The 15,265-nt window shown below is 46.2% G+C and overlaps 1 protein-coding gene across 8 annotated transcripts in view; it reads right to left on the bottom strand.

Moving 5' to 3' along the window:
* Positions 1-15,265, bottom strand: part of EVL (Enah/Vasp-like) — a 162,646-nt gene that overhangs the window by 44,072 nt on the left and 103,309 nt on the right. For all 8 annotated transcript variants that reach the window (XM_030883380.3, XM_060295284.1, XM_060295282.1 and 5 more), the window contains one exon: positions 6,967-7,144. In XM_030883380.3, the coding sequence (XP_030739240.1) occupies positions 6,967-7,144 (178 nt within the window). The remainder of the gene's footprint in view (positions 1-6,966; positions 7,145-15,265) is intronic.

Raw genomic sequence — 15,265 nt, 5'->3', positions numbered from 1 at the left:
CAGAGCCCTCGGGGAGGCCAGCTCTCCTCTGTCCTCCCCCTTCAACCAGAGAAGTAGCTCCAAACAGCAAAACAAAAAAACAAAAAAACTCCAGTTTTTTTCTGTTCTGGCCTCTCCCATTGCAGAGCACAGGCTCCGGAGGCGCAGGCTCAGTGGCCATGGCTCACGGGCCCAGCCGCTCCACGGCATGTGCGATCTTCCCGGACCGGGGCACGAACCCGCGTCCCCTGCATCGGCAGGCGGACTCTCAACCACTGCGCCACCAGGGAAGCCCTCCAGTTTTTTTGGAAAAAAAACTTGGCTAAGTATCTCTAAGATCCTTCCCATCTTTAAATTTATTTCTAAATATAGGTTAATGAGGGAATTATTCATCTACACACTTGCTTTTCCAACAAAAGAGCCATTCTTCTTTTTCATGTTACCGAGTGACTCATTCAGGGAAACGCTTTCTCAGACAGGCACCCAGACACCTGACAGCTAGGTCTTCTAACTGCTAGACCCCCTCCCTGCTTTAGGAAGCCAGATGAAGGAACAGCCAAGGAACCTCTCTGACCTACTGACATGCTTCCAGATTCTAAACAGAAAGAAGTTCCTCCAGCAGAAGTAAAGTTCCAGGGAATGAAAGAGGATGAAAGTGAATGTTTTCTTCTACGTCTATGCAGCCGAGCATGAATAACAACGACTCCTAAGATACAGATGAAGTAACACTACTCCACAGCAGCCGGGCGAGGGAGGTGGATTTATTATCTGTCGTGAGCCTGAAACACACTACGTGAGAGCAGGCTGCCTCCACTCATTTGCCAAAGGAAATAAAAGACCTCTTGGTCATTAGAGGACGCACCTGCTGTGGGAGTGGGAAATTATGCAGACGTGACTAAAGGTGCAGGAGGTTTGCAGCCCTGCGTGTTGTACTGCACTTAATTAAAGCTACTCCTGAAAATAACGGGAAAAATGAAAGCTCAAATTAGCATATGAAGAATGGTCATCATACTAGTAAACAAAAACGCAAATTAAAATGATACGTTTTCCCTTCTCTTGTGTCTGCTAAGGTTATAGGAGTACTAAGGCCTGGTCCTGGTGCAGGCTCAGCAGTGGGTGACCGTCGACTGGGCTGGACACAGTACAAACCAGTACTCTCATTCCGGAAGGTGTATTCAGCAAGATACGTCAAAGCTTTAGAAATGTATGTATTGTTTGACTCAGAAATATCCCAAGATATAATCGGACAAGTGTGTAAAGATGAACATGAGACACAAAGCATACATACAAATTAACATATAAACATACAAGAGAGCCTGAGAGCCTGTAACAGCCCTCTGTTACACGAATATAGTGGTGAAAAATGGGGACAACTTACTTACAAGCCGAAGGCTGGTTAAATTGTAGTAACATCTCTATATGGTACTCAGTGCAACACTCTGGCCACTTAAATGGTGAGGAGATCCGACTTCCCTGGCACAGAAGGACATGCGTACCATAGTGCCAAGTGAGAAAAGCTTACAAGACAGTACATACAGACTATTTCTGGGGAATAGCTCTTCAGTCATATGTGAACGCAGAAAACTCTGGAAGGCTACGTAAGTGTTAACAGCAGTCATCTCTGGGTTTTAGGATCAGAGATAATTTTTTGTTTGCTGGTCTGTATTTTCTATTTTTCAGTTATAAACAAGGACTACGGATGGTGAGGGATGCTGCCTCCCGGACGTGCTAGGTCCTTCGGGAAGTAAAGAAGGACATTCTTCCGTCCCGTTTCTACACAGGGCTTTTCCTGCTTCTAGCATCGGCCACAGTGACCACATCTGTAAGCAGTGAACTAGCATTCACTCTGTCCAGACAATATACATAAAACCTAAACCGTTAGGGCTAGAAGGACCTGTAGAGAGCTTGATCAAGTCTGTATCCCTCCTTTCAGAGACGGGGAAACTGGGGCCCCCAGAGAAATGACCTGTTTAAGGTCAGAAGCAGGCTCACATGGAAGCATACAGAAGCATATAGTGCCTTTACAAGGCCACTAAACTGTGAACTGAAGTCTGCTAAGAGAATGAACTGCAGCGGGGAGGGAAGCTGAGCTGGGCCGGGTGGCCAAGTATAGCCTGTAAACACTGCTGCCCTGCCTGACAGCTGGCGGCTTTACCAGACGGTGGTGCACGCCCACTGAGGACAGCAGCCGCAGGGAGTCCAGGTACATGCATCAGTGGGGTGGGAGCTGAGACGGTGCAGACCTGCCGGCGCCGAGGCCCGCGTCCTCGGTCCTCTTTCTGTAGCAGCTGTAACGTGCCATGAGCCATGCTCACTGCCCTGACCAAGCCCCTGTGATCCCCAGAGCAAGAAGCCCACCTGGAGCTGTGGGCTCAGGCTGGGCCCACGGCTGGCTGACCCTCCCCTCTGACCTACTGAGGCCCTGCAGAGTTGTAGAAAAAACACTGGATTTTGTTCAAAGCAGGAGCCCTAAAATTGAGTCTCAGTTCCACTGGAAGATCCTGGCAGACATGTCACCTCTTTTAACCCCAAGCCCCCATCTGAATAAATGTGTCTAACAGTAGCCGGCCTGACAACCTGTGGGAAATAAAAGCCAAATTATAGGCTCTTTAGAGTATAAGAAGTCCTTTCTTAGCCAGCTGAGGCCTACCTGTGGGGCTGCCTGGTTAGTGGGAGCCCCTTCCCTCAAGAAGGGCAGGGAAGGGGCATGTGGGAGAAGATCCTGGTAAGAAACAAAAATCCTGGGCCTTGCAGAGGAAGCCTAGATGTTATTATTACTACAGTCATTATCTCTGCCATCCAACTAGACCACAGGAGCCCCACTCTGAGTCCCCCTAAGCACACACACCACCCGCGGCCATCACACCTCGTCACGGAGCGGTACCCACAGGGAGGCCCCGTTTCCGCCAATGTCGGCACTCCTCCTTCACGCAGAAGACGGCTGCGCGTTAGGAGACAGACGGCTCCTCCCCACACCCCAAACTACCTCCAGGTGCCAATTTCTATAGAAAAAGCCCCAAGAACCCAGGGGCTGACTGTCCCCCTGTCCACTGAGATAACCCCTGAACCCAGAGCCTTGTGGGTCCCAAGAGAACCCTGAGCCAGCTCTGCACTCCTGTGCCTACCCAGGGAACCGAAAGTACCAGGCAACAGGACCATTATTTAATTTGTTGATTTGACTTGCTAGGTTGGCTTTAGGTTCCCCAGGTTGGGCCTGAAGTTGAAGAATGAGTATCCAAAACTCACTGGCATAAAAAGACAGGTTTTGTGGGTACCAAGGAACAAGGCCAGCAAAACAGATCTCTCAAGGGTCTGACCCTCTCCTCTCTCTTCCACGTAGAAGTCAGGCAGCGAGAACATTACTCTGTGGCGCCCGTTCTTTCTCCAGAATAATGTCAAGAACTCTGGCTGAACAATGGGTTTCACCAGGGTGACAGGCAGGAAGGAACAAAGAAAGAACAGAGTCGTGACCTGTCCTCAGCACACAGAGGGTGCAAACTGCGAGAGTGGGTCAAGTCCTGGGTGTACATCCAGGGAAGCCCCTTCCCCTCTTGAGCCCCAGCCTCCTAACCCAGCCATGTTGTGTGGGGACTCACTTCCCAGGGCTGTGGTGAGAATCAGGTAAGAGAAAGGGGCGTGAAGACTGGGCGGCCACGATTTGCTCTCCTTTGCTTTCAGGTTTGTATCTAAGCATCTTGTGTCTGCCAGGTTTGTTGGACCCCAGGAGGCCACACTAGTGTCGCTCACGCATGAGGGGGAGGTGGGACATGCTGATGAGACCCTGAGTCTCAGGAAGTCCACGATCCGATGGCCCGAGCCCCAGATGCCTAGCACAGAACAGGACATGCCGGTGAGGAGAGGAGGGAGCAGAGGCGGGCACTTAGGAGGTGCCAGGCCCCATGCCGGGCAACTGAATCCTCTCCACAACTCTGGAAGAGGGACTTATGACCCCATTTTACAAATAAGGATGCTGAAGCCTACGGAAGATAAGCAAATTCAGCAGGACCAAAGGGTAAAGAACCAGTATCATTCACGCTCTTATTCCATACCAGGCACTGTACACTAAGTACTCTATAAACATTTTAAACTTAACCCTCATGACAACCCTAGGAAGTAGGGTTTATTACCCCAAGGCCACTTAGTATAAGATCTCACTGCCTCCGAACACATGCTTTTCTCACTACACTTGACCCCTGAACAACGTGGCGGTCGGGCTCTGAGTGAAAACCTGCGTGTAACTGCACAGCTGGCCTCCACGTTCACGGCTCTGCACCCGCAGATGCGACCAACTGCGAATCATGTAGGGCTGGAGACGCATTCATGGAAAAGAAACCACTGTCAGTGGACCACTTGGTTCAAAGCCGTGTTGGTTCAAGGGTCCACTGCACCGCAAACCGCCTCCCACCGAGGAGGGCAGAACACAGTTTGCCAATACAGAGGGGATCTGATAGAAGCCTCACTATTATCCTGCAGCAGAACCCTCCTGCGGTAGCTGGTGGAGAGGCTGCCCGTGCCCTGCCCGCGCTCTGAGGCCTGAACTACAGGTCAGGGTGGCACAGCCGTATTGTGGGGTGGCACTCCACAGTGACAGAGCCGGCTGCAGAGACACATGGGTCCGGGGCGGGTCTCTCAGACGTAATGTCGAGGGACAGAAATCAGGCCCCGACGTACACCCTACATGATCCATTTACACGAAGTTCGAACACAGGTAAGAGTGCTCTGTTGTCACGGAACTTGACATCCTGGTTTTCCTGGGAGGGGGCGGAGGGATTTGGTCCCTGTCAGGGCCTGGCAGGGGTTCTGCATATGCATTTGTACAAGCTCATCGAGCTCACACTTCAGGTTTCTGTACGGTACAGTGCGGTACACCCCAGGTGAAGAAAACGCTTCCTCCTCAGCGGCCCCACGGTCTCCCCTCCACCAAAGGCCGTGGAACCGGGATGGGCGACTACTATTCATGATGAAAGTTTCAAGTCAGGCCACTGTCACCTCGTGAGCACACATCCACCCCCTACCCCAACAAAGACACCCGTTCAACCCAGAGGAGACGCAGGAGGTCGGGGTTCTGAATCTGAGTTACTACCTGGCACCGGGAAGTTATTTCTTCATACTAGGTCACACGATTCCTATCTGAAAATGAGGGCTGGATTAGCTGATTTCCTTGTGATTCTATGGTGAAGTTAAAAAAATAACTAGTAGTTGCTTTGCATCAGTCATCTGAATAAAATAAAACCTTCTTTTCCCCCGTTTAATGTATCTGTATGTACAGATAAAATAAAGCTTAACTCCCACATCCCGGGGCAAGTGAGGCAGCTCGGATCGGAAACCTTAAACTCAGCTCCCTACACCACGAAGCTCAAGGCTTTTGGGTGGAAAAAAAGACAGCTGGCTACGCAGTTATTCGGTGCCTACAATGTTGCAGGCAGGCCCTGCACTCATCACTCACACCGCTGTGGTTCCTCGCGGCGCACCCCCAGTTCTCAGCAGAAAATCCACAAACCCTGGGGCCTTTTCACAGTGGGGACAGAACTCTACAAGTACCAGTTCTACGTATGACCTGCGGGAAGCATACTCAAAACGTGTTCTTTATTTTCTTAAAAAAACTCTCCTAGGGTTTAAATTGGGTCCCAAAGCTCCAACCTGTCAGGCACAATAGATATTGAAAAGCCATCTCCCTCCAGGTTCCAAGTGCTATGTCTCTCCACTTCCCACCCCAATTCTGGCAGCAGTAGCAGCAGCAGTGACAGTAATAATACCCACAAATACGAATACTGGGTGATTAATACGTGTCAGGCAGCCTGCTAACATACATTCGACTTCATTTAAACTTAGAAACAACCACATATCACCCATCCTGTAGCTAAAGAAATTGAAGCCTAGAAAAATGACCAGGACTCAAGGCCAGCAGGGCACCCCGAGGCCCAGTTCCTCACTACCACGCTCTACCAAGGTAAGATCTCCAGCAAAGTGCAGGACTGTCTGTGGCCACCGAGATGCCAACGTCCTGGAAGGCCTGCGACCTCCCTCTGAAGCTAACGCTACAAATTTCCGAGAACGGCCGCGTGTGCTTTTGCTCCTTTGCTCTACCTGCCCTGCACGGAAGCTTTTGCTAGCGCCCCTTGCCGCCCCCAGCCCACTGTCTACACCCCAAGCCTTCCAATTTGGAGCCCTTCACTGTGCAACCCGTGCCACCCTTCTAATTCCACATCCAATCTCTTTGCTATCGGCACCGCGGTCTGCAGAGACACTGCAGCGTTCTCTTTCCCAGCATGTGCTGGGCTTTCAGGCCCACGTGCCTTTGTATTTGCTGTTCCCTCTGCCTGGGATGCCCACTCCCACCTCTTTGCCCTTCAAAACTCCAGCTCAGATGTCACCACCCGCTCAAGGCCTCCCTTGGCAGCCCACATGGGCAGTCCCTTATTTCCCTTTCTGTGCTCCCCAAGTCCCTGCCCTGCTCATACCTTATGAGCACACTTATCACAATACGTTACAGTTAGCAGTTCATGAATCCGTCTACTCCAAGATACCAAGTGCCTTGAGGGAAAGGACTCCATCTCCCCATTTGTTACCTATTCTGTCTAGTCAGTTTCTAACACTCAGTAAATGTTGAGTAGAAGTGTGCTAAACATAAGCATAATTGAATACAAGAATACATTTTTGCTCGTTCCCTCCGATCTACGCCAAACGTGTCTAGAATATCGAATTAGGATGAGAAATGTAAAATGCATCTGGACACTTGGCTTTAGGAACACAGTACAAATCTGTATCTCACCAAGGGCAAAAAAGATGTAAATGCCATTCTCTCCTCCTTCAAATTGCCAACATAGCTTTAAATCTAGAGTCAGGCAGTGCGTTTCTCTGAGAACCCACAAAGCATCAGCTCAGCGCAGCTGCAGGGCGAGGACACCCAGGCAGCCAGAACTGTAGGAGGGCAGAGGTAGAATGAGAGAGAGTCTAGGCACCAGGCCAAGACAGAGCCCCGCTTACCTCCTTCTTGGGAATTCATGATGTTCAGGGCAAACAGCATGGCATTGGAGAACGTGGTCGCCTCTTCCTTACTCGCAAAGTTTAAACCATAGACCTGGCGGGCATCTCGCCACTGGTGGAAGGTTGGCGTTGCCTGATTGTACTTCAGCCCTTTCACGATTGAATAATTGATCACAACCTGAAAGGGAAAAGAGAGAGAAATACGTGTAAATAAATAAAAGGTAAGTGAGCTGTGTGGGGCAAGGATATTGTGTCCCCTGGGGCTACAAGAGGACAGGGGGACGGGGATGGGGTCAGCAGAAGGGGAAAGCACGACCCGGCAGCTTTTCAACATGATCTATACAACACTGAGGGTTTGAAAACTAGTTATTTCATTTAACTAACAAAGAGTGTGGTCGTGACCTCCACAGGACAGCCCTAAGCTGGGAGTCAGGTTCCCTGGGTCCTGGTCCTGGCCCTGCCTCCCAGCCATGTCACCCTAGGCGGCACCGCACTTCTCTGGGTCTCAGTTTCGCCAGTTATAAAATGGGGATAATGATCCTGGCTCTACTGACCTAATGGGGTTACTGCAAAGGTCACACAGTGACACATATCTTATGGAGGCTTCTGGATATTAAGATCCTTAAGGGCGAGAGCCTTTTCTAATTCATATTTATGCCTCCCATAGCCCTCTGCATAGCGTCTAATACTCAGAATGCACTAGTAAATGGGTTATTAGTTAAAAGGACAACTAGCCATTCTTTTGCATGTGGCTATTCAGTTTTCTCAACACCATTTACTGAAGAGACTGTCCTCTCCCCACTATATGCTCCTGACTCCTTTGTCATAAATTAATAAAACCATATCTGATGGGTTTATTACTGCGTTCTCTATTCTGTTCCGTTGATTTTTGTGTCTGTTTTTATGCCAATATCATGCTTTTTATTTACTAAGGTTTTTAATTACTATACTAAAATTACAGTAATATAGTTTGAAATGAGGGAGTGTGGTGTCTCCAGCTTTGTTCTTCTTTCTCAAGATTGCTTTTGCCGTTTGGGGTCTTCTGAGGTTCCATACAAATTTTAGGATTATTGTTCTAGTTCTGTGGCATTTTGATAGGGATTGCGTTGAATCTTGTTGATTGCTTTGGGTGGTGTGGACATTCTAACATGAGCACAGAGTCTGCTCTCTTTGCCTTGGTGAGTCTGGCTGAAGGCTTGTCAGTTTTGTTTACATTTTCAAAGAATCAGCTCTTAGTTTCCTTGACCTTCTCTATTGTCTTTTTAGTCTCTATTTCACTGATTTCTTCTTCTTTTTTAAAATGATCACCTCCTTCCTTCCTTCCTTTCCTCCCTCCCCTCCCTCCCTCCTTTCCCCGCCCTCCCTCCTTCCTTTCTTTCTTGGCTGCGTTGGGTCTTCGCTGCTGCGTGTGGGCTTTCTCCAGTTGTGGGAGCAGGGGCTACTCTTCATTGCGATGCGCAGGCTTCTCACTGCGGTGGCTTCTCTTGTGGCAGAGCGTGGGCTCTAGGCGCGCGGGCTTCAGTAGTTGGGGCACGTGGGCTCAGCAGTTGTGGCTCATGGGCTCTAGAGCTCAGGCTCAGTAGTTGTGGTGCACAGGCTTTGTTGTTCCGCGGCACGTGGGATCTTCCCGGATCAGGGCTCGAACCCGTGTTCCCTGCACTGGCAGGTGGATTCTTAACCACTGTGCCACCAGGGAAGTCCTATTTCATTGATTTCTGCTCTCATCTTTGTCATTTCCTTCCTTCTACTAACTTTGGACTTCTTTTGTTCATCTTTTTCCAGTTCCCTGGGGCATAAAGTTAGGTTGTTTGTGACTTTTGTTTCTTGAGGTAGGCACTGACTGCTATGAACTTAGCGGTAGAATGCAGAACTGCTTTTGCTACATCCCACAAATTCTGTCATGTTATACTTCCATTTTCATTTGTCTCCAGGTACTTGTTTTTTTTTGCGGTACGCGGGCCTCTCACTGTTGTGGCCTCTCCCATTGCAGAGCACAGGCTCCGGACGCGCAGGCTCAGCGGCCATGGCTCACGGGCCCAGCCGCTCCGCGGCATGTGGAATCTTCCCGGACCAGGGCACGAACCCGTGTCCCCTTCATCGGCAGGCGGACTCTCAACCACTGCGCCACCAGGGAAGCCCAACAGTTTCTTAACTTAGTTGTTACATACTGACACTGCAGTTTTGGCCAACATCTATGCCCAGGTTCCTCGGTGGTTCTCTCTGGGTTTAGCTCTAGATCGTCAGAAAAGGGCTGGAGGTTTTGTGGCTACATGCATGATAAGCAGCACAGTGACTTGTGGTTAACACAGCTCTTCAGAGGAGAGGGCACGATGATAGCGGTACAGTGACCAGAATGAGGGAGATGAGACCCTCTTCCTTTCTGCCGTGGTTAAGTCTCTACCAGAAGGTCTGTGTCTGTGTGGTTTTGGTGCTGCACTTTTAGTGGACATTGACAAACTAGAGCAAGCCAGAGGGATGTGTTTCAAATGGACGAAGGTCTGGAAACCACATCATATCAAGAATGGTTGAGGGATACGGAAGCAAGATAAAAGAAGACTCTTCAGTGTATCACATATCTTTCCAGGTACTTGAGGGGATGATCTGGGGAAGTGAGGTTAGAATCCTAAGATCTGAAATCTCTGTTTGGCTATGTTCTTGGAGGGGGACTCAGAGGGAGCAGGAACTGGGGGAGGTGGATGCCTATCCAGAATCTAGAAACAGTGTGGCGTAAGGAACTCAGAGACCAGACAGAATGTCTAACTCAATCCTCCCTTTTTACAGTTGGGAAAACTGAAGCCCAGGGAGAATGAGTGATTTGCCCAAGGTTACAAGGTAAGTAATGGTAGAACTGTATTTAGAATCCAAGCCTGTAGCCTAGGACTTTGTGCTGCTTCTGACTGCCAGCATAATGAGCTGCAATCTTTCTTCCCATAATTCCTTCTCTGGTCCTAGCTCTAACCTCTAAAGAGCCTCAGAAATCGATTCTCTACTTTTAGAGATTTTCGGCTACTGGATTGGGAGAGTGTGATAAAGCTGTCCCAGAAGTCCTCTGGGTTCTTTGCTGCACATGGCTGGCCTGTCCTCCAACTGCAGCTCTTGGGTTACCATTTCTGATCCATCTACACCTAGAGCATAGAGTTATAAAGGCTGCTCACCGAGTGCTGTGTCTGCTAGCCAGACATAGCCCACAAGGGTCTACGACTGCTCCAAACACAACTACCGTACTAGGTACAAGGACTGAGCAGAGGGTTTTGAGTCAAACGGTTCAGGATTAAAATTCTGGCCTTATTACTTTGTAGCTGAATAAACTTGGAAAAGTTACTAGCATTAGCTTCTTCATATGTAAAATGAAAATATTATAAATAATGCTGGACTGAATATCCTTGTGCATATGTCTGTGTGAACATTCCTATGAGCAGAATTTCTGGATCAATGGACATGACCATTTAAACATTTATATTTTCTGTTTGAAAAGATCTACTCTGAAACTTCTAAACTGCCTTCTAAAAAAGGAGAGTCCATGCAATGTGTTTTGGACATACGTGCAGATGACACATGGCCTATTTGTCACTTGACCATCTCGAGAGGTGGTCAGTGTTCATTAACTGACAGACAGAACTTACGAGCGCTGATAGTTAAAAATCTCTGTACCTACTCAATGGTTCCATTCCCTTGTTTACTCTCCTTAGAGCATGTGCATTACTACAAGTCCACTTAGGGGTGTGGATCAGCTTCATTTAATACACTCCTCCCCAGAGATGTCCATGTTTCTGAGTATCACCATCAGTTACTTTCGCCTGTTCTTGGACTACACAGAAATGGATTCATATGGTATGTTCACTTTTGTTTCTGTGTTCTTTCACTCAATATAATATCTATGAGATTCACCTGCGTCACTGCATTTATAAGTATATAGTTTTTTTTGATTGCTACATAACATTCCATTTTTTTATATACTATAAATAACCTATCCATTCTCCTGTTGATGGACATTCTCGTAGTTTCTAACTGTTGGGTATCAGGAATAAAACTGCTGGGAATATTTTCATATAGGTCTTTCAGTGGACACAGACACTCATTTCTCTTGGGTAGGTACCCAAGAGTAGGTTATAGGGTAGGTGTACACTGAGTTTTACTAGGTTCTGGCAAACCATTTTTCAAACAGGCTGTATTGATGGACACCTCCGCCAGCAGTAACGGGAACTCCAGCTGCTCTGCATCCTCACCGACATTTGGTATCCTTTTAATTTTAGCCTTTTGTCCTTTAAATTTTAGCCTTTCTGGTGTGCGTGCAGTACTCTGATTGCAGTTTTCGTTTGTATTTCCCTTATGGGTAATGATGCAGAGCAACCTTCACGTGCTCACTGGCCATGTCTTCTGTTCCACTGCTCTTTTCTCTTTTGTGAAACTCCTGTCCCAGTCATTTTGCTCATTTTTAAGAGGTTGTATGTTTTTTTCTTTTTGATTTGTAGGAGTTCTGTATATATTCTTCATATGAATCCTTTGTCATATTCATTTCTCTCCCTCTCTTTCTCCCCGCCCATATGTATGTATGTATATATGTATGTACGTATGTGTGTGTGTACGTACGTATATTCTCCCTGTTTGTAGCTTGCCCTTTCATTCTCTTAATGGGGCCTTTTAACAAAGAAAACTCCTTAAATTTAAAGAAGTCCAACTTAATTTTTTTTCTTTTACAGTTAATGCTTTGTGTGTCCCGTTCAAGGTCATAAAGATATTTTCCTGTATTTTCCCCTCAATATAATGAAGATATTTTCCTGAATTTTCTTCTAGACACTTTATTGATTTACTTTGCATATTTAGGTTGATTTTTAATTAATTTGGGGGTATAGTGCGAACTAGGGATAAAGTTTTTTTTTCATATTGATATCTCATTGTTCTGCCATCATCAGTTGAAAAGACCATCTTTAGCCCACTGAGTGCAATGGGGCTTTGTCATAAATCAAGTGACTATATATATGTGGGTCTATCTAGACTCTTTTTTTCAAAAAAAACTACAACATTTTGCTTTTCTCTATTGTGTATCTGCTTTCTATTTCATTAGATTTTTGGTTTTGCTTTTAATTTTTCCTTCTACTTTTGTTGGTTTAATTTGTTTTTTTTCTAGCTTCTTGAGATAGAAGCTTAGGTCACTGACTTTCAATCATTCTTTTTCTAAGCTATGCATTTCTAGCTATACATTTGTCTATATGCTGTGCTTTAGTTGCATCCCACAAGTTTTGCTACATTGCAGTTTCACTATTGTTCTGTTCAAAATATTTTCTAGTTTTACACTGCGACTTTTTTTTTGGTCCTATGGGTTATTTAGTAGTATACTGCTTAATTTCTAAACATTTGAAGATTTTCTAGTTATCCTTCTATTACTGATTTCTAGCTTAATTCCTCTGTGGTCTAAGAAAAACTCTGTATGATTTTAATCCTTTTAAATTTGTTGAGATTGGCTTTGTGGCCTAGCATGTAGTCTGTTCTGTTAAATGCTCAATGTACACTTGAGAAGACTATATTCTACTGTGGCTGCCTGTAGTTTCTATAAATGTAAATTACATCAAGTTGGTTAATAATGCTCTTCAAATTTTCTACGTCTACTTATTCCAGTCTCTTGCAGGTATGAACAGAATCTCCGACCAGGCTTCTGGATTCCTTTATTTCTCCCTTTAGATCTGTCCATTTTTGCTTTATATATTTTGAAGATATATTAGATGCCTACAAATTTAGGATTGTTATGTCATCCTTTTCAGTTGACTCTTTTATCATTAAAAAGGTCCTTTATCTTCACTAATAATTCTTGCCTTTAAGTCTACTTTGTATAATATTAATATAGTCACACCATTTTCTTTGGTTAGTGTCTGTTAAGGTTCATCTTCTTCCACTCTATTACTTTCAACCTCTGTCCTTATCAGCTTTATATTAAAACTAATTCTCCAAGCTTTGGTAGGACTAATCTAGACAAGTGCTGAAGGATAAAACTTATTTTATTTTTTAACATCTTTATTGGAGTATAATTGCTTTATAATGTTATGTTAGTTGTTGCTGTATAACAAAGCAAATCAGCTATATGTATACATATATCCCCGTATCTTTTCCCTCTTGCGTCTCCCTCCCACCCTCCCTATCCCACCCCTCTAGGTGGACACAAAGCACTGAGCTGATCTCCCTGTGCTATGTGGCTCCTTCCCACTAGCTATCTATTTTACATTTGGTAGTGTATATATGTCCATGCCACTCTCTCACTTCGTCCCAGCTTACCCTTTCCCCTCCCCATGTCAAGTCCATTCTCTACGTTTGCGTCTTTATTCCTGTCCTGCCCCTAGGTTCTTCAGAAACTTTTTTTTTTTAGATTCCATATATATGTGTTAGCGTATGGTATTTGTTTTTCTCTTTCTGACTTATTTCACTCTGTATGACAGTCTCTAGGTCCATCCACCTCCATCCAAGTAAATATCTCTTGCTACTTCTTCAACTGTTCCACATAATAATGCTGCTTTCAGACCTCTCACCAGTTTGGACGCCCTCCTCCTTACAGATTTCATTTACGGCACTCAGATTTGGTCCCAACATTCACGGGAAAGTACAACCAGTGCAGAGCAGAGCACGACTATAAAATCCCTCCTTCTGGGCCTCTACTTCTATTAATTCAGCCTGAGAGTCACTAACATTTTTAGTGGCCATAACTCCTTCTCAACTAAACATCTTTTGGTTTCTTCACCTTTGATGTGAGATTCAGGTTAGACCCTGGCTAATGATACTATAACTTACCAGTCCTTTTCCCCACAAATGATCACCTGGTTTTATGTCCACCTATTAGCAAAACGGGGGAGACAATTCTTATACCATTATCCTCATGGGGTTACTGGGGGACTGAAATAATAAACATGAAGAGTGCTCTGTAAGCCACAGAGAGCACTGAACATGTAAGATATCCCCCTCTGGTTATAAGACCAGGAATCTCTGTCTCTCTTAAGATGTTTGACCTTGTAATCCATACTGACTGGAAATCAGACCTGTGAAAATCCATATTTTCTCCTGGGTCCATAAAAGTTATTATGGACCAGGTTTCCTGCCACTTTCTCTAATACCTTGGTTTACTGAGAATCTCTTTTGTGTTCCTGGCTAATGTGTCCCACCCACCTGGGCAGAGTTGCAACCATGTTCCAGGAGCCTGTCTGATGAACGTGTAATTCCAGCTGGAAGGCTATGTTGGTAACTTCTCCATCAGGTTCCAGAAGATCTCTAAGTTTGAGGCAACAGAGTCTCTCTGAGTTTCCCCAGGAGATCACTGAGGACGGCGGCCAGTCCCTCCCTGAACGCAGCAAAGGTCTCCTCCCAAACGAGCCCCAACACGTGCTTTCCTCTGAAGGAAGCTGAGGCTTCCGAGAACCAGGTTCACGTTGGTTCCCACACACCATGGTATCTTCCTAGTGTGCCCTGCAGGGCAACCAAGAGGCATGAAGAGAATGGAAAACTTGTCATAATAAAAGCAGCCACTTAGGGAACACCCACTATGATTCAGGAACTGCCTGAGATTATGCGCCTTATGTCAAAGGCGAGTACCAGGGTGGAACTGCCCTGGCTGTCAGGGAAATGTGTGAGATGTTTTTGGTTGTCACTATAGTTGGGGCTAAAGGTGTTATAAATCCTGCAGCATATGGTGCAGTGTGCCTCTAAAAGGCAGAGCCAGAATCAGTGAACTAGAAGAACAGGGAAGCAGCTTCTAGAAGGTTTTTAGAATAACCTGCCTATCCGTAAGGCTCATCAACAAGGGACAGGGATGCCCCTGAAGGTACCCAGAGTTCCAGGTCAGAAAGACCACCTTTGATCAGGGGTTCTGAAGTGAGGAGGTCCCTTTTAGCTACAAGAATCTGAAATCTAATAGGACTATTTTGGCAAAAGCAGAAACCCATTCAATAGGCAACACACTAAAAACAGAGTCCTCAGTTTCTGTTCTCTTTCCTATTTGAGAACACGATGATTCTTGCAAAGATAGCAGCAAACCTGCTGCTCAGCTCAGCCCAGGGCTGACTGACAAGGGCTGCCTATTTAAGGCAGAGGTGTTCATAAATGCTGAACTACAGATCTGCCGATTTCACTGCTGAAAAATGTCCTTGTCCATCTCTAAGAAGAGAGCCGGAGGGAGAGCCTGAGGCCCTAACAAAGTCACTGTGGTGAAGCCACACGAGCCCTTTCTCCACGTCTCTATTTCAGTCCACGACACATCAGCTCACTCTGTCTGAGTTATTTGTACACGACTACCGTGGACATAGGTGGACTTACCTTGTAT

Source organism: Globicephala melas, chromosome 2 (assembly GCF_963455315.2).
Source record: "Globicephala melas chromosome 2, mGloMel1.2, whole genome shotgun sequence".
In the NCBI taxonomy this organism is placed as follows: domain Eukaryota; kingdom Metazoa; phylum Chordata; class Mammalia; order Artiodactyla; family Delphinidae; genus Globicephala; species Globicephala melas.
The sequence above is the reverse complement of the archived record's forward strand: the minus strand, read 5'-3'. Positions and strand labels throughout refer to the sequence as shown.